The sequence below is a fragment of the Pituophis catenifer genome, unplaced genomic scaffold (assembly GCF_029215685.1).
Source record: "Pituophis catenifer annectens isolate HBS135680 unplaced genomic scaffold, rPitCat1.0.hap2 SCAF_3, whole genome shotgun sequence".
Taxonomy (NCBI): domain Eukaryota; kingdom Metazoa; phylum Chordata; class Lepidosauria; order Squamata; family Colubridae; genus Pituophis; species Pituophis catenifer.
Window position 1 is genome coordinate 100,971,908 of NW_027256883.1, and position 25,532 is coordinate 100,997,439.

The window sequence follows — 25,532 nt, forward strand, 5'->3', positions numbered from 1 at the left end:
CCGCCCTGAGTCCTTCGGGAGTAGGGCGGTATACAAATTAAATAAAATGAAAAAAAAAGTGAAAATAGTGGAAAGAGATCAGGAGAAAGCTTGGGGAGATCGACGTGAATAATATATCTAAAAGTGAGAAAAACGTTTCAGAAAAAAAGATTTAATAAATATAAAAAAAGAAAAAGAAGAAGTTAAAGAGAATGAGATAAAAGGAGAAAATTATCAAGAAGTGGAATTTTGGAGAGACCAAGAGAAAATGCTTAAAGAAGGGAAGTTTAGTGGAAAGGAGGAAGAGAAATAAGGTACATATTAGTAGATTTAAGGGAACTGTATCAATATTATTAATTGTGAATGGTCAACTAAGTTAAAGGGTTTTAATGTAAGGTTTGAATTGCTTATAGTAAAACAAAATAGATGAAATGTGAAATGGCAATTTGGTTTAATTTTGAAGACAATTTAAATTAAGAGATAGTTGAAATGTTAAAAAGTGGGATGGGGATTTTCAGAAATATATTCTGTAATGGAGAAATAAGATAATTGATGTTATTGTAAGAGATTAGAAATTAAGGATGGATAGTGATACTGTTTATGTATTATGTATTAAGAAATTAAGATAAGATGAAGTATGGAAAAAGAATATTATGGCTGAAATTGGAAACATGTAAAATGGTCTTGGGGGAAAAATAATATGGTAGAAGCTGAAATAACAAGATGTGGGGGAAAATGATTAATTTGTGATAAAGAATTATCTAATATATGGAATATGGAAAAAATGGGAAGATTGGAATAGATTATAAAGATTAATATATACAAGATGTATAAAATGTGGCCCGGTCAACACTCTGTTCATAAAATATGTATGATGAAAGAAAAACTACCAAAAAAAAAAAAAATCTGGATAGGCATGGCTGGGGAGGGTCATGTGGGAGTGACATTGAGTTGGCCACGTCCACCCAGGTTTTGTGGCTCCCAGTGTTTTCTGTGGGAAATGGGTCCAAATGGCTCTTTGAGTGTTTAAGGTTGCAGACCCCTGGTCTAGACAGTCACTTATCTAAAATGTTATAGATTCTACTGCTTGAGCAGGGGGCTGGACTAGAAGACTTCCAAGGTTCCTTCCAGGTCATTAATTCTGTTCTATTCTACATTGCATCCATACTATTTCGCTTTCCCTATTAGAATATTGGGGGTCTGCTGCTGCTTCTTTTTTTTTTGGCACCTCACCAATCCTCCAGGAGTTTTCAAAGATTATAGCTGGCAATTGTAAGATCATTTCTGCCAATTACTTCAGAATATTGTTTTTATTATTTGGCAAGAAGTGAAGGAAGGGACAAAGTCAGGAATGTATTTGTGATAACATCTGGAAAGTCTTCTGAGCTTTCAGAAGATGGTGAGAGACAGGTACGTTGGTCTATATACCAAACAAATGACCCCCATTTGATATGGAATCCCCATATCAAAACAATTTACCTTATGTGCGGCCAGAATCTGAAAATAACATTTATCACAGCACAGTACTTATGCAGATCTCAACCGAACTATTTTGCTTATGTGGGACTGATTGAAGTAGATTGCAGAGGTAACACCGAAATACAATTTTATCATATTTTATCTATATCTTCAATTAAATTATTGTATTTTATTCCAATTTCATTTCAGACTGTATTTTATTCCAATTTCATTTTAAATTGCTTTTATCAAATTTTAGTAATAATTTGTTTCTAGAACTCTGCACTTTGGTATCGCCCAAGGACTAATAAATAAATAAAGATTAAAGAAAGATGAATGTTTGGGTTTTCTGTGGCTTGAGATGTAATTAAATTAGGAAATTGAATATAGAATTGCATCAGTAATTCATCTTTGGAAATGTTTAAATCTTATGACACAAAGTTTAGAAGATAGAAGGTTTTTATACATAAGCAGATGAATTGTTTAAGGTGTTAATATTAGCATTTCTGTTTGTAAAATAGGTTGTCATGCTGGCTATGTATAATCTATCTCTAGAAGGAACTGGTCGCCAAGGTTATTTCCGATGGAAAGAAGACATTTGTGCTTTTATTGAAAAACACTGGAGTTATCTACTAGGAAATCGGTAATTATTACAAGTATATCGTAATGTATACAGTAGTATTATCATTTAAATATTCTGTTAATTTGGAAAATACTGTTTCAGTATTACTTTTAATTCTTGATAGAAAGGCCACAAGCTTCAGAATTTGCAGAGCGTATCAAAAAATGTTATAAAGCATAGTCATCCTTTTTTTTTAACAAAAATGTTGTGTCTAGTAGTTGTAACGTTAACCAAATATGATTCAAGGAAATCTCTAGAACATCAGCAATTTTAGTAAAATAAAACGCTCTGATATTTTGGATTACTGCAATTCCCTCTACATGGGCCTGCCCCTGAGATGTACCCGGAGACTCCAGCTGATCCAGAATGCAACTGCACGGGTTGTTATGGGAGCCCCTCGTTACTCCCATATAACACCCCTCCTGCGTCAGCTGCACTTGTTACCAGTGGTTCTCCGGGTCCGCTTCAAGGTGCTAGTCCTCACCTATAAGGCCCTTCATGACTTAGGTCCGGGATATTTGCATGACCTTCTACTACCTGCCTCTCACCGTCCTGTTCGCTCACATAGGGCCGCTCTCCTCAGGGTTCCAACGGTGAGCCAATGTCACCTTGCTGTGCCCAGGGGTAGGGCGTTCTCTGTGGGTGCTCCCACCCTCTGGAATGAATTACCTACTGAGCTCCGGACGGCTCCTGATCTCTGCTCCTTCCGTCGGGACTTGAAGACTTGGCTTTTATTTATTTATTTATTTATTTTTATTTTATTCAATTTGTATACCACCCTTCTCCTAGTGGACTCAGGGCGGTACACAGCCAAAACTAAAACACATAACAATACAAAATTTAAAATTATTAAAAGAATTATATACTTTGGCCCAATTTTAGAACTATTTGAATTAAAACCCATTGACAGATTAAAAGCTAAACAACTAAAAAACTAAAAAAGGGGGGGTTCACGCCAGCCCTGCTTGATGGAAAAGAAAAGTTTCCAGGGCACGGCGAAAGACCCAGAGATCCGATATCCTTCTTATCTCCAGGGGCAAATCGTTCCAGAGGGCGGGAGCTGCCACAGAGAAGGCCCTCCCCCTGGGGGTCGCCAGCCAACATTGTCTGGTTGACGGCACCCTGAGGAGTCCCTCTCTGTGGGAGCGTACTGGTCGGTGGGAGGCTATCGGCGGCAGAAGGCGGTCCCGCAAATACCCAGGTCCTATGCCATGGAGCGCTTTAAAGGTGGTAACCAACACCTTGAAGCGCACCCGGAAGACCACTGGAAGCCAATGCAGCTCACGCAGGAGAGGTGTTACGTGGGAGCGACCCCTCGCTCCCATAATCCCCTGCGCAGCCGCATTCTGCACCAGTTGGAGCCTCTGGGTACTCCTCAAGGGGAGCCCCATGTAGAGAGCATTGCAATAGTCCAGGCAGGAAGTGACGAGCGCCTGAGTGCCTGTGCGTAAGGAATCCCGATCCAGAAAGGGACGCAACTGGCGAATCAGGCGGACCTGATAAAAAGCCCCCCTGGTCACGGCCGTCATATGCTCTTCTAAAGACAGCCGTGCATCCAGGAGGACGCCCAAGTTGCGAGCCCTATCCGTGGGGGCCAATAACTCGCCCCCAATAGCCTGCGATGGCACCAGCTGGCTATATCGGGACGCTGGAAGCCACAGCCACTCGGTCTTGGAAGGGTTGAGCCGAAGCCTGTTACTCCCCATCCAGATCCGCACGGCCTCCAGGCACTGGGACATCACTTCAAGGGCATCGTTGGGATGGCCTGGGGTGGAGATGTACAGCTGCGTATCATCAGCGTACTGATGGAACTCCACCCCAAAGCCACGGATGATCTCACCCAGCGGTTTCACATAAATGTTGAACAAAAGGGGTGAGAGGACCGACCCCTGAGGCATCCCACAAACAAAGCACCTTGGGGTTGACCTCTGCCCCCCTGCCAACACCAACTGCGACCGGTCGGAGAGATAGGAGGAGAACCATTGCAGAACGGTGCCCCCCACTCCCAACCCCTCCAACCGGCGCAGCAGGATACCATGGTCAATGGTATCAAAAGCCGCTGAGAGATCTAACAGGACCAGGACAGAGGAACAATCCCTATCCCGAGCCCTCCAGAGATCATCCACCAACGCGACCAATGCCGTTTCTGTGCTGTGCCCAGGCCTGAAGCCGGACTGGAGCGGATCCAGATAGACAGCTTCATCCAGGTACCCAGGAAGCTGTCGTGCCACCACACTCTCAACAACCTTCGCCAAGAAGGGAAGGTTGGAGACTGGACGATAGTTAGCCAAAACAGCCGGATCCAGAGCAGGCTTCTTGAGGAGGGGCCTCACCACCGCCTCTTTCAAGGCGGATGGCAAGACATCCTCACTCAAGGAAGCGTTGATAATCCCCTGGAGCCAGCCTCGCGTAACCTCCCGGGAGGCCAGCACCAACCAGGAGGGACATGGGTCCAATAAACATGTTGCGTTCAGCCGCCCCAGTATCCTGTCCATGTCCTCGGGAGCAACAGGGTCGAACTCCTCCCAAATGGCAGTCTCAAGACCGGCACCCACCATCCCGTCTGTACCTACCCAGTCAGAGACCAAGCCTTCCTGAATCTGAGTGATTTTATCGGGCAGATACTGAACAAAATCCTCGGCACGACCCTGCAAGGGATCCTCCCGCGCTCCCAGATGGAGGAGGGAACGGGTCACCCTAAACAGGGCGGCCAGGCGATTTTCTGCCGATGCGATAAGAGCGGAAAAATAGTTACATTTTGCCGCTTTTATCGCCACTAGGTAAGTCTTAATATGAGATCTTATTGTCAGGTTTCGGTGCTATCTTGAATAAACTTCATTCTCAAGCGCAAACTCTCTAATGAATCATTTTTATTTTAAGAATAGCAGAATCCGACATTTCTGATTCAAATTGCAGCCAAACTGGCCCCTCCTTCCAACCCCCTCCTCTTCCGCTCTCCAACCCCAATGTCCATCATGCAGATCCATCTCTCCATCCCGGCACGTTCTTTTCACAGGAATGTAGCCCCCATCCTCGTCTCCCAGGAAACACTATCTGTAACATACAAAAACTAGGTAAAAGTTCATCTCAGCAATAAATCAAGCTTCTGCTTCATCTTGTTATGTCAGCGCTGGAAGAGAGCCTAATTTGGAACGCTGACACTTATCAGTGTTCGGTCGGATTCGGAGCAACTAGATCTCCAACTGCTCTCTAGGCGTCCTTTCTGGCGCTTCATCCCCCTCAGCTCCTCGGAAAACCAAGGAGCCAGGTAGACTCGGTGACAGGTCAGAGGCCGCACAGGCACGACTTGGTCCAAAGCATCAGCGGCCGCCCTATCTTAGGTGGCCACCAGCTCCTCAGCCGAGCCATGAGTCAGAGCCTCAGGTAATGGCCCAAGCTCCATCTGGAACCTATCAGGATCCATCAGGCGCCTGGGGCGGAACCATCTGGTCTGTTCCGCCTCCCTGCGGCGGGGTGTGGCGGTTAGAAAGTCAAGCCTAAGAAGGGAATGATCCGACCATGACAAGGGCTCAATCACTATCTCCCCTATCTCGAGATCATTCATCCACTGCCCAGAGACAAAAATCAGATCCAGAGTGTGTCCTCCCATGTGCGTGGGTCCACAAATTAATTGGGTCAGGTCCATGGCCGTCATGGAAGCCATGAACTCCCGAGCTGCCTCAGACGCTTCGCCGACAGACGGCAGGTTAAAGTCCCCCATCATCATAAGACTGGGGGTCTCCACCGCCACCTCGGCAATCACGTTGAGGAGCTCGGGCAGGGCCGCTGACATGTGGCAGGGAACCAGGTACGTAATCAGCAAGCCCATCTGCGTCCCTTGTCCCCACTTCACAAGGAGGGACTCACATCCGGCTATCTGAGGTACAGTGGCCTCCCTTGGGGCGAGACCTTCCTTTATTAGAACCGCCACCCCCCCACCCCTCCCCTGGGACCTCGGTTGATGGAATGCATAGAAACCCAGAGGGCACATCTCAATGAGGGGGACCCCGTGTTGAGGGTAAACTGCCCTTCTTTGCGCAACAGAAGACTGCACTTGGTGGACCAGGATTTGTAGTTGGTGCCATCCAGCCGGGTAACCAGCGATAAGTTGGGAGCTTGACCTTGTGCCATCCTCACCAGGAGATTTGAATACGTATCAGAATGTCTGGAGCAATAATGTGTGCTGCAACTCTCTTATTGCTGTAACTGGTACACACACTCTGGCACTGGGCCCATAACCAGTGTTGAGGGTAAACTGCCCTCTGCAGAGTAGAGCGACGGACCAGACAGCGTTGCAACACAGATACTCTCAGACTCTGAACATTGTTAGAAAAATAAATAGTCTTTACTTGTTGTAAAACAAATAAACCTGGCTTCTCATAAACGAAGATAACACTTTCAATACAAAACAAAGTTTGCTTACAGTTCTAGTTCCGTAACACCGACACAGTATCTTTAGCAGTAATATCACGAGCAGGAGTGAGCAGGAGTGAATGAACTTCCTGCCTTCCTTTTATTTGTTTTAACCACTTAATCAATTAGTCATCTTGTAGCAGTTAAAGTTACAGTACATATTATCTACCCAACCGTAGGATAATGATCCAACACCCCCCCCCTCCTGGCCCAACCAGGTCTCTGTAATACCTACCAGGTCCGCACCCCCCTCCTGAACCAGATCACAAATGAGGGGGGCTTTATTTACCACAGACCTGGCATTGCACAACATCAACCAAAGGCCCAGGGCCTGAGGATCTGAACAACCCGGGGTGCGAGACAAGCATTGAGGGCTGGAGCACGCAAACGCTCGCAGATAGCGAGTGCGTCCTCCCCTAACACGATATGGCCCCCTGCTCCCGCCATATTTGCCCCTCCCACCCATGATGTTGATGGCAACGCCCTCCCCAATATAGGAACTAGCCCCCCCAGCTCCCCCCGACCCCTGTGGGTTACCCCCCCCAACCCTATTTTCAAACAAATAGGCTGAGACTGATTCCGGGCTTTATTATTTACAACTAATTAATTATTTGGATTAAATTATGATTTTATTGTACTTGTTTCTTAACTTGTGTTCGCCGCCCTGAGTCCTTCGGGAGAATGGCGGCATATAAATACATGTAATTAATAAATAAATAAATAAATAAATAAATAAATAAATAAATAAATAAATAATAAATAAATTTTCATACTTATAAATTGCTTGCTTACAGCTTGCTTACACTTTCAGTTATTGTAACTTTCTTAAATATATGGTACATGAAATCTTAATGTATTGGATCTTAATTCAGCGGACTTAGTATGGAATGGATCAATAGTCTGCAACAGGAAATTGTATTTATGCAAATTGTCACAGGATTACTCTCCAATTTAACCAGTTTGTTAATAATTGACACCTGTGTCCCATTTAGTCAATTAAACTAAATGAGTTTATACTGTACTGTATTTTAAAAACCACAAGGCCACATTCCATTATTGAATAAATTTTTTTAAAAGTTTGGTTGGAGAATCTGTGTGGAGTATGATGTTCACTTTTCTGTTTATTTAAGATATTAAATGATGATTTTTTATTATTTGAAGAATTGTAATACAAGTGCCACTGATCAAAAGTGTGGATTAGTCAATTAGTCAATTAAACTAAATGAGTTTATACTGTACTGTATTTTAAAAACCACAAGGCCACATTCCATTATTGAATAAAATTTTTTAAAAGTTTGGTTGGAGAATCTGTGTGGAGTATGATGTTCACTTTTCTGTTTATTTAAGATATTAAATGATGATTTTTTATTATTTGAAGAATTGTAATACAAGTGCCACTGATCAAAAGTGTGGAATAGCAGTATGTTGAAGTAAAATATGTTTTGATGTCTAGATATGGATCAGCAACTAGAAATGTTCCAGAATTCCTTCTAGATAATTTAACAATTTTAATAAGCCTAGAATAATAATAATTTAAGAGTAGTTGTTAAAATAAAACAAATTATCTAAATAAAACATCTACCCTGTTTAAAGATCATTCAAAGTTACTAAAGCATTGAAAAAGTAACTTTACAACTAGTCCTTGTATTTATGATGGTCACAGTGTCCCATGGTCACATGGTTGCCATTTGCACTCTTCTCAGCCAACTGACAATAAGCAAAGTGGAGCAATAAAAGTTTATTTCATGTGATGTCTTGTTTAAAAACTGTGGGTGATTTACACAAACCTGCAAAAATAGCTTTGTGGCAGTCATGTAATGTTTCACTTAATATTCAAAAGCACATACTGTAGAATCAGAAATAAAGGAACTGGGCATCCATTTTAACATGTATGTTGCAATATTTTTCAGGATCAGACTCAATAATATTAGTAAGAGTTAACGGTTTAAATAGATTTCCTTTTATTTACAATAGGTATTCTATATTCACTGAATATTCACAGATAGAAGCAAGGAAAAGGGTGTAGGTAGCTCCTTATATATACAATGGGTGGAGCTATAAGTGGGAGTGGTGAATTATGAATACATTAAGTAGTGAAGAATAAGTTAACCCCTGATACCCCATTTATGTACTATTTACACATTAGAGAATAAGGCATTTACATCTGACAAATCCCCCTCTAAATGCCGATTCGTTATACAACACCAATTACACTCAGATTCAGGACAATACAAGACATACAATTTAGAAGTTAAATATTTGTGCTGCTTAGAAGGTAAGGGCTTTGTCAATATGTCAGCTAATTGTTCTGAAGTATCACAATGCACTGCTTTAATAAATCCATCCTGAGATAATTGTCTCACATGTTTAAATTTTATATCTATATGTCTGGACCTTTGTCCAATGGCATCAGATCTAGATATTTCAATGGCTGCTTTATTGTCTTCATGCATAACAAAAGGCAAAGTAGGTTTTTTCCAAACATCTGAAATTAAATCATTAAACCATACAAGGTTATTTGCAGCTTTGGATAAACAAACATATTCCGCTTCCGTCGTTGAAGTGGCCACTAGTTCTTGTTTACCAGTGTACCAGTAAACTGGACAGTTGTTTAAGAGAAAAATATAACCAGATGTACTTTTTCTGCATGAGGTGTCTCCAGCCCAGTCCGCATCTGCGTAACATACAAGCTTTGGTTCTTTATTATCATTAGGTTCTAATATTAAGCAAAAGTCTAGTGTACTTTTCAGATATCTTAAAATTCTTTTAACAGCTTCCCAGTGATACATTGTTGGTTTGCTGACATGTCTGGATAATAAATTGAGTGGTAAGGCGATATCTGGTCTAGTCCAATTAGATATATAAAGAAGTGAACCTATGATTGATCTATAAAATGTGTTGTCCTTGAATTCAGGGGAAGATTCATCAGTATTTCTAAGAAAATCAGTTTGCATAGGAGTATCACAAGGTTTGGCATTATTTAAATTGCATTTATTTAAAAGTTCTATGATCTTATCTCTCTGAGTGAGTTTGAATCCCCTTCTAGTTTTATTAATTTGGACACCAAGATATTTGTTCACTTTGCCTAGAGATTTCAACGAGAAATGTTCATTTAGCTTATTTACAAAAGTTTCTCTTCTCTCTTTATGCTTTCCTATATATAAAATGTCATCTACATAAATCAATACAAATTCAATGTAGTCATCACCCTTTTTGACAAAGAAACAGTTATCAGCAGTGGTAGCGTTGAAGTCCATGGTTTTGAGTACTTTTACTAAACAATCATACCATCGTTTACCAGATTGTTTTAACCCGTATAAACTCTTGTTCAACAGCCAAATTTCATTTTTGTTTGTGTATTGACTGTGAGGTGCTCTTACGTATATTTCCTTATCTAGTTTTGCGTGTAGATACGCAGTCTGTATGTCATATTGAAATACATCAAGATTGAGTGCTGATGCTACCACTAGAGCTGTTTTTACACTCTCTGTCCTTACTGTGGGGGAATATGTGTCAGTATAGTCCTCCGGATATTTCTGTGCATAACCTTGTGCAACTAGTCTAGCTTTGTATAGAGTATTGCCTCCTTCTAAGTTCTTAATTTTATATATCCACCTGGTACCAATAATTGTTTTATCTTTAGGTGCAATTGCAGGTGTAAATACATTTAATCCTTGTAAACTTTCCATCTCTTTCTTCATAGCTAATTCCCATTTTTCTTTTTCTTCACGAGGGAGTTTTAACACTTCCTCATATGTATTAGGTGTTATTGGCTCACCATCCATATGCATTATGTAATCCTTGTATTTATTTGGCATTTGATTTCTGTTGTTCCTAATGATTCTTTCAGGTTTACTATTGTTATCATGCAAATATCTTGCTTCCTTTTTTGTTAGTGTGTCTGTCTTTATTTTGTGTTGGCTATTTGTCCAAGTTTTGGTTTTGTTTTTATATTTGTTGATATTTTGTTTTTCTATGGTCCCTTTCTCATGAGATTCTGTATCTTTGTATTTATTTGGAAATATTTCATTAAGATGTAATTTAGACCAGTTGGCCTGTTCATGGAACACAGCTGTTCTGGAAACTATAAATTTGTTATTATTATCAATGAATCTGTACCCTTTAGTGCCAGTCTCATATCCCATAAATCTGAGTCTTCTGGATACGTTTTCTCCTTTTCTTCTCAACTGCTTAGGTATGTGTACGTCTGCAGTGACTCCAAATATGTGCATGTGTGCTAATTTTGGTTTCCTATTATACATTACTTCATATGGTGTCTTATTCACAATACTGGACCAGGTTCTATTTTGTGTGTAATTTGAATAATGTAAGGCTTCTGACCAGAATTGTTTGCTTAAGCCAGCATCTTCCAGTGTGCATCTAATCATGGTTTGTAATGTGGAATTCTTTCTCTCTGCAATCCCGTTCTGGAACGCAGAAAATGGACTAGATGTGTAATGTAGCATTCCTCTATCTTTTAACCATTGGGAGAATTCCTTAGACATGAATTCACATCCCCTATCTGTCATAATTTGTTTTATTCTGATATTGTGTTGTGTTTCTATGCGTTTGTAAAATTCCTTAAATTTTTGAAAGGTTTCATCTTTGTGTTTTAATGTATAAACAAACCCATAGCGGCTATAATCGTCTACTATTGTCAGGAAGTAACGTTTTCTATAAGTGATTGATGGAGTTAATGGGCCAACTAAGTCCATGTGTACTAAATCAAAAATTTGGTTAGTTGATCTAGTAGATTTTCTTGGCCTGGGACTAGTTTTTAGTTTTGTAGATTTACATACTGAGCATTCCAAATAGTTTTCACAATTTTTTATTTTGACACCTTCTGCGTGTTCAGTCATTTTTTGTACTACAGGAAAACTGGCATGTCCTAACTTCCTATGTAAGATGTGAGCACACTCATCATGAATTGGCTTACCTATTTTTGGTTTTTTTTCATTGTGTGCATCTACGTGATCATGAGACATTTTACATTCATCATTGTCACTGTTGCTAATATTTTCATCATCTACTTCAATACAATCTTCCATATTTGAATCAATGTTATGCAACCATTTTTCTTTTGTTATCAGATAAGGTAGGCCTCCTTTAATCATTACAGTGCCTATATTTATTTTATTCTTCTCCAAAGTTGCTTTTCCCTTTGAAAAAACTATATTAATGTCAAAATCTCTACTTAGTTTTATGGCACTTAGTATGTTATGAGGTATTTCAGGTATTAACAATACCCCCTCTATTTTTCCTAGACCAGGCAGGGTTACATTCCCTCTACCTAATACTTGAACCTTTTCTTGGTTAGCTACCTTTATTACAAATTTATCTTCTGCAAAAGAAGACAATATATTTTTGTTATTAGTGGTGTGATTAGTTGCTCCAGAATCAATAAGCCAATTATTGTTCTCATTTTGCTGTATTTTAGTGTTGTCTTGTTTATTTAATCCATTCAGTGAACCAGATTTTCTATCCTTTGAATTATCTCTGCCCCCTCTATTCTCTTTGTAATTTGGTGGGCTTCTATATCTATGTCTATCTATTGAAGACTGTCTATAATTGTATTTGTTTCTATATTCTGACCTATGTCTTTCCTTTGAAATTTTGGAACAATCTCTTCTATTGTGTTCCCTGGATCCACAATTGTGACATTTAAATGTTTCATTATATTTTTCTTGGAAAGCTACTTTCCTATATGGTTTGTGTTCTGTGTGATTGCTAGAACGATTCCTTCTTGAATTGTCTTCTGCTATCAATTTATTGGATAGACTTTCTATGGATAAATATCCTAGATTGATGGTGTCTAAATGTGACATAAAACTGTCCCATGATGGATCAAGTGAGTTGATAATAACACTTTTCATTGTTTGGTCTGAAATCACCTCCCCCCTCAAATGCAGCTCAGCTCTTATTTTGTTTAAGGATATTAAATGCTCACTTATGGAAACCCCTGGTTTTACCCTAGATGAAAAGAAATCCTTAGACATTCTTGTGGTGGTAGCTACACTGTCGCTGTGAAACAAATTAAACATGCATTGGATAATTTCTGAAACAGTCAGATTTGGCTTGATGCTATGATACATTGCAGGAGACACACTAGATATTATTAAGAAAAATGCTCTATGGTGTAAACAATCTATTTTTAAAGTCCAAGGTCTTTTTGGGGGACTAGTAATAAAAAACAGTAAGTTTTCCTTCATAAAGACAACCTGGAGCTGTTGATACCATTCTTGCAAATTAATGCCATCAACCCTTAGCTTTGGGAAGTCATTGGGTAAATTTCCGACATTATTTTGTCCATTACTTACAACCTGAGGTAGTCCGTGGTCTCGCAAGTGTAGAAAATTGCAAAACGGCATGGGGATGCTCGCAACGAGTCTGCATGGTCTTCTCGCCAGTTCATGTCTTCCCGGACCGTCTGCGTAGTTTTGCGCATGCGCGTTGTCCATTTCTTCTTTGGAGTCATCGTGGAAGGTTCTCTCCATTGCGGCTCGCTCGTTCTGTTCCTCTTCAGACGAGTCGGTCTCTGGTTCGATTTTGGGAGTCCTGATGACGGCGGCTGCTCTTCCTTTTCTTTTGGGGGCGTTGGCGCTTGTTTCGGTCTGTGGTGTAGGGCGGTATCGGCAAGGCTCTCTGGGTTCGGGCGTCGGCGCTCTCGAAGTCAGGATGGGAGCGGGCAGGTCTTGAGGCATCGGCTTGCTCGTTCGTTTCTTCGGTAGTTCTTTGGTAATTTTTAGTTTTGGTCCAAATGCAGCAAAATGCGTTTTCATTGCTGATTTTATTTGGGAGTTCGTTGAATCATCTTCACTTTCTGATTCTGATTCTTCTGAGAGGTTTGAATCTTCTTTTTCATTTTCGTTGTCTGGTAACGTTTTTCGCGCCAGAAATTTTGAATTGAGCATTTTGATTGGCTCTGCTTCGCTCACCTTGGAGGCCTGTTGAAACCAAGATGGCTGCCATTCAAAATTTCGCGCGGGATCACCGTTTTTCTTCTTCGTAATGACTTTCTCTGCAGTCATATCACTCACTATTTTTGGGTCTTTAGACTTCTCATTAGTGATGTTTTTCTCTCTCGCTGCTCCGCTGTTCTTCAGCATATCTTGGAGTTTCGCGATGAGGCTTTCATCATTCTTCTGGCTCTTTAATAGTTTTAATATCTCTGACTTGAGTTCGTTATTCTCTATTTCGATTTCCTCCTGGTCATCATTTTCATCTATTATTTCTTCGTCTTCAGTGGTGTATTCTTCTGATTCTCTCGAAATTGCGTTTGTGGATTCGTTGATTATTTCTTGTTCTGTTTCCATTTCTTTGCTGTAGGCCCTGGTGTTGGGCCTATCTTTCTTAGACATTTTTAAGTTTTTATTGAGTCAATTAACCATCCTCTGCTACCAGCTTGTTGCAATATTTTTCAGGATCAGACTCAATAATATTAGTAAGAGTTAACGGTTTAAATAGATTTCCTTTTATTTACAATAGGTATTCTATATTCACTGAATATTCACAGATAGAAGCAAGGAAAAGGGTGTAGGTAGCTCCTTATATATACAATGGGTGGAGCTATAAGTGGGAGTGGTGAATTATGAATACATTAAGTAGTGAAGAATAAGTTAACCCCTGATACCCCATTTATGTACTATTTACACATTAGAGAATAAGGCATTTACATCTGACAATGTATATGTCACGTTTTAATAGATTTAAAATTAGAGAATTCAGGAAAACATTTTACTATCTTTTGGATTCCTGTGTGTCTTTTAAAGCAGAAATCAGTGAGTTCATCTAATTGAGATGTTAAAAATACTATATTTTACAATAGAAGTTAACTTCACATGCTAATTTTGATCTGAAGGTACTTATGAACTGGAGGACAACAGAAATAGCTATTACAATTAGTTAATGATTGTTTTTGGGATTGGAATTTCTATTGCTAATCACTGCAATCATAAAGTGTGATCTCACATGACTGCATTGCTTAGTAATGGCAAACCCTGCAGTCCCTATTGCTGTCATTAAGCAAGGAATGCTGACAATTTTTTGCTGGCTGCCAATAAGCAAAATCAGTGGGGAAACTGGCAGGAAGTTGCAAGTCCAAGGCAGCCCATAGGCATCTAGTGGATAGGTAAGTGACTACTGCATTGCGATGTATGATCGGGGCCGGGGGGTAGTTGCTACCAGGTGAGGATGTGCAGGTGGCTGCCACTAGACGGGGATTCTATGGGCACATGTACTGTGGAGTAAAATCCCTGGGAATGATTCCCTGGGATCTTGTACACACTATAGTCAAACTCCTCAGGAGAAAGAGCTGCAAGGGTGCAAACAGCTCACAAAAGCAACTTGCAAACTTCCTTTCAAACTTCCTTGACTGTGTGGGAAGCCAGCACGAAAGGTTGCAAATAGTTGCCAAGCACCCAGATTGCAGTCATGTGACTACGGGGATCCTGGGCCAATTGGAACTTGGAGGCCCGGTTGTCTATACCACTTGTTCAGTACCGTCATGACTTTGAATGGTCGTTGACTGAGTGGTCATTAAACAAGGATATTGAGTAATGCCTGTAGTTTATAGAGCTTCATGTTATTAGATGTTGGTATAAATGTTAAAGGTGTTACCTAAAAATCATAATGCTAAATTCCTTATTCCCATCTAATTATTTAGAAAGAAGACATCTACATGGTGGAGCACTGTTGCTGGTTGCCTTTCTGTGGGAAGCCCTCTGTATTTTCGCTCAGGGGCTCAGGAATTCGGAGAACCAGGATGGTGGAAACTTGTTCACAATAGGCCCCCTATAATGAAGCCTGAAGGAGAGAAACTTTCTGTGTCTTCTCTAAAAGCAAAAGGTAGGGCTTTATGAACTGCATATAAATCTGCGTATTTCAAGATTCAAGCTAAGCCTAGGTTCATAGGCATTTTGGGGAGTGGAAAGGGAATGTGTGCAAGCTTTGAAAAATTATTTGAGAGTTAATTTTATGCATCACAAAATATAAAAGTACAGAAATACAGGTAATCCTCAACTTATAGCAGTTCATTCGAAGTTATAATGGCACTGAAAAAAAGTGACTTATGACTGTTTTTCACACTTATGACCATTGCAGCATTCCCATGGTCATGTGATCAAAATTGGCAACTGGTTCATATTTATGATAGTTGCAGTGTCCCAAGTTCATGTGATCACCTTTTGCAACTTTATGACAAGCAAAGTCAATAGGGAAGCCAGATTCACTTTACAACTGTGCTGCTAACTGCAGTTATTCACTTTTAACAACTGTGGCAAGAAAGATTGTAAAATTGGGCAATTTTACAATTGTCTTCCTTAGCAACAGAAATTTTGAGCTCAATTGTGGTCATAAATTGAGGACTACCTATACAGAATAATAGGGTTTGAAGGGAGCTTGGAGGTCTTCTAGTACAACCTTCTGCTCAGTCAGGAGACCCTATATAATTTGGGCAAATTGTTGTCCAATCTCTTCTTCTGGAGGTAAGCCATTCCACTAATTAATTGTTCTGACAGCAAATTTCTCCTTAATTGTTAATTAATTAATACTTGGATATCTCTGATAAACTTCCATCTATTACTTTTTCTCCTACCCACAGGTGTTTTGGAGGTCAACCCTCTATTCTCTGTGACAGCCCCTCAAATATTGAAAGACGACTATCAGGTCACCCCACTCCTTCTTTTTGTTAGACTAGACCGGACATGTCAAATACAAGGCCCGCAGACCAGATCCGGCCTGTGATGTGCTTAGATGTGACCAGGGTGGATTTGATTTAAATCGAGGTTGATTTAAATAACAATTTAAATCTTGATTTAAATCACTAGTAAAAAGGCTTGATTTAAATCAACTTGATTTATATCATAATTTTTAAAGAGCAACTGTCATCTCTGCTACTCCTTTGACCCACTGTTGACTCACCAAAAGTCCCAGTGTTGCAGAATATACAGCCTCATGCTACATAACTAAGCTCCATTTCATGCTGAATAAACTAAATTATTTATGTATCTTAAATAGAAAACTATCTTACGATAGATTTTTACCCCAAAAGTTTTTTATTAAAATAAATTTGATTTAAATCAAAAAAATCCGATTTAAATCAAAAAAATCTGATTTTTTTGATTTTTTTAAAAAAATCATTGATTTTTTTCCACCCTGGATGTGACCCACAGGGCTGCCCTGGAGACATAGAGGGGCTGGCCCCTGCTGCCTCAGCCTCCCCCCCCCGGCACATGCACATGAGTGGAGAGAGCGTAGGGCCTAGCATTCCCAATGACTGTCTTGCCCCGCAGGCTGGCCACATTCTGAGCACTTCCCTTTCACCCGGGATGCCAGCCCACATGTGCTCGGGCCAGCCACCATCACCTCGGCCCTGACCCACCCCTTCTATGCCATGCGCATAGAAGACGGCAAACGTGGGGTTGATGAAAGGGAAGCGCTCAGAATATGGTCAGCCTGAGGGGCAAGACGGTCATTGGGAATGCTAGGCCCTATGCTCTCTCCACCTCCTGTGCATGTGCCTGTGGGGGGGGGGGTTGCTGAGGCAGCAGGGGCAGCCCCTCACTGTCACCAGAGCAGCCAGCAGTTTGGGGAGGCAAGGAGCTTGTGGGGCACCAAATTGTCCCCTCGTCAGGTTAGGCAGTGTGACTTGTTCCATCCTGACCCAGGCATCCCGAGTCAGCCACGCTCAGTGAGCGGCATCAAACCGGCCACACCCACCCAGTCACACCCACCTAGTCACGGCGACCCAGCTACTGCTCTTTGAGGGCAACCATAATGCTGATGCGGCCCTCAATGAAATTGAGTTTGACACCCCCTAGACAGATATAATTCCAGATATAATGCCACCTCAGGTCCTTTGTCTTAAGTTTCCTTATCTGTTCATTCTTACTAGATTCTAGATTCCTGCAACTGTTCTTCATATGATTTAGTCTCCTGTTCCTATTCATCTTTGTTGCTCATCTCTGCACTTTTTCTAGAGCAAGGATGGGTAATTAATTTTTTCAAGGGGCTATGTGAGATGCTGGGATTGTTGCCCTCTGCCCTTTGCTGACCCTCTGTACTCTGCCAACACCCCACCCCCCAATGCTGATACCCCAACGATGACACAGGCCATATAGGAACCGCTGAAAGGTGTAAAATACCCAAGTCTGTTCTAGAAAATCAAGATTTTTTGTTGTGGTCAAAACTGGATGCAATAGAACATACGAGCTCGAGCAGGAGACTCTATACCATTTCGGGCAAGTGGCTGTCTAGTCGCTTCTTAAATTCTAAGTGTATTCCAAGTGTTCAAATGTTGTCAAGATCCTTCTGGATCTTGAGCCTATCTTCTAAAGTGAAGACTATTTCCACAGCTTGTTGTCGTTTGCAAATTTGATGAGTTACCCTTCTATCGCCTAAATCATTTATGAAGATATTGAAGAGTACTGGGCCTAAAACAGAATCTAGTGGTATCCCAACCGTGTGGTTGGTTGGTCAGTCAGTTACTAGTAATTTAAAACAGTGGTGACTAACCTGTAATGCCAGAATCACATTTGCACAGAATCACTTTTTTCCCCTTTTAGATCAGTGATGGCAAAACTTTTTGGCACCAAGTGCCCAAACCGGAGCTCCGCATGGGCTAACTGGTCTTTGGGTTTGTGGCACACAGATGTGCGTTGTCCAGTTGGTATTCGGGTTTCCGGCGCCCCAGCGCACTCAAAGATCAGCTGGCCGGCGCACGGGAAACCAGAAGAGCAGCTGGTGACGACGTGCATGCCCACAGAGAGGGCTCTGCGTGCCACCGCGTGCCATAGATTTGCCATCATGGCCTTAGATTATCTTCTGTCTGCACTAGTGAATTAATTTTATCTTCATATAGGAAAAATTAAAAATATAGTGCAATCCTAAAATAGATTTAATGCACTTAATCATATAAGAAAAAAATCCAGGAATGGCTAACCTCACACATATACCTGGTCTCATTCACTTTGCACCATCATTGAACCATTCTTTTCTTGGTACTCTTCTACACATTATTAAATATCAGGCTCACAACCAACAAAATACTGCACACTTTGATTTAAAATATGCAAGCATATATGTATGTAAACTTGCTGTGAATTTTTTTAATACTTGTAATGTAATCAGATATAATCAGCATTGTAATGCTGATATGATTATGGAAACTCACTGCTTGTTTTCCGGCAGGTTCAAAACTGTCTATAGATCCAATCATTACAGTGGAGGGGCTTAGAAAACGAGTGAGCCGCAATCCAGTAGAATCTGCTATGGAGCTGAAGGAGAAGCGGTCTCGCACTCAAGAAGCCAAAGAAATCAGGAGAGCTCAGAAAGAAGCAGCTGGCTTCATGGACAGGAGTACATCCTCTACACCGGTCAAATTCACCAGTCGAAACAGGCATTCAGACATTATGCTTGAAAAGGGGGAGGTGGTTGACTTTTCCTCCCTCAGTTCTTCTGATCAGACACCTTTGACCAGCCCATCTCCTTCTCCCTCTCTGGATTTTTCTGCTCCTGGAACTCCAGCGTCACATTCAGCTACACCTAGTCTGCTTTCAGAAGCTGATCTTATTCCAGACATAATGCCACCCCAGGCCCTTTTTCATGGTAAAAGCAATTTTTAAGTTTCCTTATCTGATCATTTTTACTAGATTCATTTGCACAAACGTATTTTGACTGTGGTTGTACTACTGAGATATGTAACGTTTGTTAAGAATGTTATAGGACAAAGAATATATAATTTTCATGATTGCAGCACTTGAGAAAATAAAACTATCCATATAAAAAAGGACTTAATGTGTAACATAGCAAATATTCATCTTTTTTCTTTCCTTTTTTATTAAGACACATAAATAAATGAAACAACAATTAATATACAAAAGGAAACATTGAATCATTTTTAAAAGCCTACAATTTGGAAATGTATCTAAATAGGTTGATAATCTTAAGAATTTAAAGATGTTAAACATGATAATTATACTTTGCCCAGAAAGACATTCATATAGACAGAAGTATAATTTTATATTATTTATTATTAAATTTATTTGCCGCCGATCTCATTTTGAAGCGACTGGGCAGCAATAATATTAGTAATAAGTGGTTTGACAGAGCTTCAAAATTCAGTGTTACATATTTGATTAGTATTTTTAAAACATTCTATCATAAAAGAAAAGAAAAATGATATCTGATGATAATATTCATTAGGTGTGCATATGCACACTTTCTCTGTTGAGATGTGGAAAATGAACCAACTTTTAAATGGTTGGTTTGAATGTTCTGAACTCAGAATAATACATAGAAGTATTCCAATTGTTCTGGGCACTATATTTGGACTTTTCTTTTGAGGCTTGCAACTGAATTTGCCAGTAAAGCAGTAAGGAGTAGAGATGCCCTTGCTGCTATTATTTGGATGGAGAGATCTTAGGAATGCTGGGCAAAACATCAGGCATTGAAATATCAAAAGGCTCAATAAAGAGCCATTCTGAATTTAGATGCTGCTATGGAGGACTATCTTCAGTGCTGGTAGAATTTCACTGCTGAATACAGTAGAACCTCTGGTTACGACCATAATTTGTTCCATAACTTTGGTCGCAACCCGATTTGGTCGTGACCCAAATCTAATTTTGGAAATTTGGTGCTTACAAAAAAAATGGCGCAGAAGGGGAAATTGTTCGCGGGAAAAAAATTGTGAATTTTTTGGTTGGAACCTGATTTGGTCGTGGTCAGAAGCGTTCATGACCAGAGATTCTACTGTATATCTGCCTGGCTATCTTCATCCCATTTTGATAGAGCTTTTAAAAATGTTCTTTAGGTTTCACTTAATTTTAAAACAGTGTAGTACATACTGTATAAAAAAGAACACTGCTTGCGGGTGGGGGGTGAAAGCCCTACTAAGCAGGTATATACAAAAGTATGAAGGCTATTGCTTAACGCATTGTAAGCCGCCCTGAGTCTCCGGAGAAGAGCGGCATATAAATCGAACCAATAAATAATAAATAATAAATAATAAATAAAATAAAATAAAATAAAATAAAATAAAATAAAATAAAATAAAATAAAATAAAATAAAATAAAATAAAAAATAAAATAAAATAAAATAAAATAAAATAAAATAAAATAAAATAAAATAATAAAATAAAATAATAAAATAAAATAAAATAAAATAAAATAAAATAAAATAAAATAAAATAAAATAATACATACATACATACATACATACATACATACATACATACATACTAGCAGAAGGGTATAAAGGAAGAATTCACCCTCTTTCTGAGCAACCAGTGCTAAAATCTGACTGAACCTGACAATGGCCGCCTGGTGGTTTCTTGCCTACCAAGCAAGAATGTTGATGTGATAATACTTCATATGTCTGTTATTTGATGGAATAAATCTTAAAATAAGACACTTATTAGTAGACTTTTATGGCCTTCCTCAGGTTGATGAATGAGAGATAAGCCCCTTACTTTACAATCCTGAATATGTTTAGTCTCCAATGTTTAGGCTCTGGATTAAGCCCGAGGTGAAGGATTAGTGCTGTCCCTCTGGTACCATTTCACTTATTTACTGTATTGCCTGAGAGCTATATATTACATGAAGATCCTTGTGACTCTGTATAATTCTTCAGTCTCTGCAATCCCACTGTGTGGAGAACTACTTGACTGACCAAGTGCTTTGCCAGTCTGTCCATTATGATTGGAACGACTTGCCTGGTGCATCTTTCCTGGAATAGCATACCAGTATGAGTTTACTGGAATAGCATACCCGTGTTACTCATATCAATGATATTTGTTGAGTCATCCCTGGTATTAAACTATCTGAACTAAAATGAGATTTAGACATTATCATCTATCCATCCAGGGGGACAGAGCATAATTAAATGTAATAACTGTTTAATAATTGTTTAAATTTAATATTTAAACAATAGAGACAAATGTTAACTAATGTGCTTAATCATCTCAAAGTTGATAGGGCATGGATAGCTTTGCTTCTTGGCTTCAAAATTACATAAAGCTGAATCGTCCTCAGGAAGTAAAGAGAGCAGTAAGTTTAGATAGGAAAGTAATAAACTGAGACAGGGTCATGAAGGAGAAGAATGTCTCTGACTTACAGATCATACTAATATTAATATGAAAAAAATGTTCAGCTATTGAAAGCTGAAACAAGGAATGAGTAAAGGAAAGAAGATATAAATGCCTCTGTATATGGCATTGTAGATAATTACTAACAGTACCAAAGACTGCAAGAAGCTTATCTGTCCTGGACCAAATACTATAAACTGACTGCTCCCTTGAGATGAAAAACAGCAAGTCACATTTTTGAATCATTTAATATGAGTGCAGATAGGACTTAAAAGTAAACTATTATACTCGAGAGATAGGAGGAAAATAGTATGGGTAGCAATTAAAATAGATGTACATTGGAGTACCCTTGGAAACACTACAGATTATCATCAAGACTAGGTTGATATGGCACACCTCTTTCTCACTTTCTCTCATGCGTACATTTGTAGTAATCAGATTTGAATAAAACTATCCTTAGTTGTAGGGTTGTTTAATTTTTCAACCAATATAAATACAACTGATTTACAGAAAATTGTACAGGTAATCATTGACTAACGACACAATTGAGCCCCAAATTCATGTTGCTAAGTGAGACAGTTGTTAAGTAAGTTTTGTCTGATTTTGTGACTTTTCTTGCCACTGCTGTTAGGTAAATAACTCCAGTTGTTAAGTTAGTCAGAGGATTGTTAAGTGAATCTCGCTTCCCCATTGACTTTGCTTGTCAAAAGATCACATGATCTTGGGACACTGCAACCATCAAAAAGGTGAGTCAGTTGCCAACTGTCTAAATTTTGATCATGTGATCATGGGCATGCCGCAATGGTTCTGTGAAAAATGGTCATAAGTCACTTTTTCAGTGCCATTGTAACTTCAAATGGTCACTAAGTGAATTGTAGTAAGTCGAGGATTGTATTTTAGTTTTCTGTTGTTTTGTAAAAATTGGGATATTGATTTTGTAAGGCAAAAAAATCAAAGTTGACATATTTTCAGAATTTCCTAGGTATCAACATTTACTATCTGCAGGAAAAATATTTGGTTACAATATTACAGTGTTTCTGAGGCATTTTGTTTTGTTTATAGATGATGAAGAGATGGAAGGTATGATAGACCCAGGAATAGAATATATCCCTCCATCCGGTGCATCAGGGACAATGATCCAAAAGAAAATGAAGCTGTCTGATCAGATTAAACAAGAGCTGATGTGTGAAGAAGGAAGAGCAGAGAGGCTAGTCAATGTTGTGGAAAATCATAGTAGTACACATGCCTTCCTTCAAGACCAAGGTCTAAACAAGCGGAAGACCCAGCAAGCTCATAAGGATTCGCAATCTAAATATACTGCTATTGGTATCTATGAAGAAAAACTTCTTTTGAGGAACTTGGAGGCCTGTCTAAATGCAGCAGACATGACTCCTGAGGCTCGGAGACTGAGGCGCAAGCTGATAGTCCGAAAGATGAAACGAGAGAGAGGTCTTCCCCTTTTTAACTTGGACGATATTGTGAATTCTGCTCTTATCTTGGTTGATCAGTTTTATGGAACTAAGGAAAGACATGCTGCCTATCTGCCATCAGATTATACAGTATACAAAACTTCTTGCCAGGCTTTCCGAATCTTGGATCGATATCAGGTTCCTGTTTTTCTGTTGTTATTATCACTATCATTATCATAAAATATATCTTATTTTTTCCTTAGGAACTTACAGTGATTCCTTTTGAAATCTCCCTGTTTCATAACAACAACCTATGAAGTAGCTTGGGTTGAGAAAGAGCAATTGGCTCAAAATCTCTGTCTTTTTTTAAGTTATTCTCTATAATTCAATATGTATGAGAATCCATTTGGAGACAATTTGGTGCCATGGTTAACGGACTGTCTTACAAACTGAGAGTTGGTGAATTTGGTGCCATCTTAGGCACAGAACCATTTGAATGAGACTGGGCCAATCACTCTCACAGTCCTAGTAAGGACTAACCATTTCAGAAAAAAATATTGGCAAGAAAACATTGTGAACTCTATGGCAAGAAACAAGACTGACTTGAAGGGACAAATAATAAATTATAATCTGTTGTTACATCCCTGTAAAAAGGATGGAGCAATAATGCTTAACAACAATAATAAAGTTGGAAGGGACTTTGAAGGTCTTCTAGTCCAACCACCTGCACAAGCAGGTGCCTGTGATGGTGAACCTATGGCACGAGTGCTGGAAATGGCATACAGAGCCATTTTTCCGGGCACGCGAGCTGTTCCCCAACTCACCTGCAGCTGCGCATGCACGCACCCCCCAGCTAGTGTTTGGGCCTCCAGTACGCATGCGCACAATTCAGGGGACTCAGCTGGTCCTTGGAGCTCTCTGCGCATGCATACGCATTTGTGCACGCACCCCGGAGTACTGGTGCGCAACACATGGTTGCGCAGACGGCATTCATGCATGTGCATTGAGCATGCAAAAACCACATGCATGCGCAGATGGTGTGATTGTGCATGCAGAGCATGGGGCACACGTGCGAAAGCTGTGCGCATGTGCAAATGGTGTGCGTGCAGCGCATGGGTGGGTGTTCAAAAGCTGTGCGCATGGGTAGATGGTGCAGTTATGCGCATAGCGCGTGGGGGAGGAGCCCTGCGTTAGCATGATGGCACGGATGCACGCACAGCGCGCAAAACACAGACCTGTTTGGCACTCGGTGAGTAAAAGGTTTGCCACCACTGCCCTATACCATTCTGGACAAATGGCTGTCTGATCTCTTCTTAAAAATCTCCAGTGATGTAGCACCCACAACTTCTTGAAGGCAAGCGGTTCCACTGGTTAATTCTCATTATCAGGGAATTAATTTAGTTCTAAGTTGGTTCTCTCCTTGATTACTTTCCATCCATTACTTGTTCTGCCTTCTGGTGCTTTGGAAAATTGATTGACACCCCCCCTCCCCATTTCTTTGTGGCAAATATTGAACCACTGCTATCATGTCACCCTGGTCCTTCTTTTCACTAGACTAGAAATACCCAATTCCTGCAATCTTTGTTCATATGTTTTAGCCTCCAGCCGCTTTATCATCTTTGTTGCTCTTCTCTGCACTCTTTCCAGAGTCTCAACATCTTTTTTATATTGTGACGACCAAAACTGGATGCAATATTCCAAGTGTGGTCTTATCAAGACACTAGCTGGATACCCATGCTTTGCTATGAAACTGTGATCGGGCTTGATAAATCAACACTTACAGCTTGAAAATTAATGAGTAGTTACGATCGGCTTCTCCTCTTCCCTTCTCTCCCTCAGCCTTGCCCCACAGAAACGGCTCCTATCCTATCCCCTTCTCTCCCTCAGCCTTTCCCCACAGAAGCCTAGCCTATACCCTTCTCTCCCTCAGCCTTGCCCCACAAAAGCCTCCCCTATCCTATCCCCTTCTCTCCCCCAGGCTTGCCACACAGAAGAGGCCTCTCCTATCCTATCCTAGGCTTTACGGTTCTGGAGATTTCGTGATTACAGCGTGAGTGGTTTTCGCGTTTTTATATATATAGATTATAAAGCAGTACACTTCACATGATCCTGATCTTAATGCAGCCTTGGATTGCATTGGGTTTTTTCGCAGCACTTTGCTGCCTGTTATTTAAGTGTTTGTCTACTAGGACTCCAAATGTCAAATGGACCCCTTCCACTACACTAGGTATTGCAATTTCCCTTTGTAATATCTGGAATCCAGGATCCGTTTTACTTTGTAATGTTTCTCTCCTCCCATCATAGTTGGTCCAGGGGCTTCTTTTCCTACAGGCCTTAAGTTAGAGCCCTGGACTGGCTTCAACAAACTGCAATGGAAAACTGGGTGCCCTTTCCCCAATATCTTGGGCAGCTTTAACTCTACCATAACAGAGTTGATCACCCTCACAATAGGGAAGGGCCCCACATACTTAGATCCCAACTTTCGGCTGGTTTAATCTGGTTTAATATCAAGGTTCTGACTGACGAACCCAGCCGAGATGATCCAACACTCTTCATGCAAAATTTTATTGA

General features: G+C 40.2%; 1 protein-coding gene across 4 annotated transcripts in view; it reads left to right on the forward strand.

Annotated features, from left to right (window-relative positions):
* Positions 1-25,532, forward strand: part of KAT14 (lysine acetyltransferase 14) — a 102,466-nt gene that overhangs the window by 39,868 nt on the left and 37,066 nt on the right. For 3 of the 4 annotated variants that reach the window (XM_070940855.1, XM_070940854.1, XM_070940856.1), the window contains 4 exons: positions 1,959-2,080; positions 15,135-15,316; positions 18,659-19,075; positions 22,615-23,159. In XM_070940855.1, coding sequence (XP_070796956.1) covers positions 1,959-2,080; positions 15,135-15,316; positions 18,659-19,075; positions 22,615-23,159 — 1,266 coding nt within the window. The remainder of the gene's footprint in view (positions 1-1,958; positions 2,081-15,134; positions 15,317-18,658; positions 19,076-22,614; positions 23,160-25,532) is intronic. The other variant, XM_070940857.1, reaches the window with a different exon arrangement.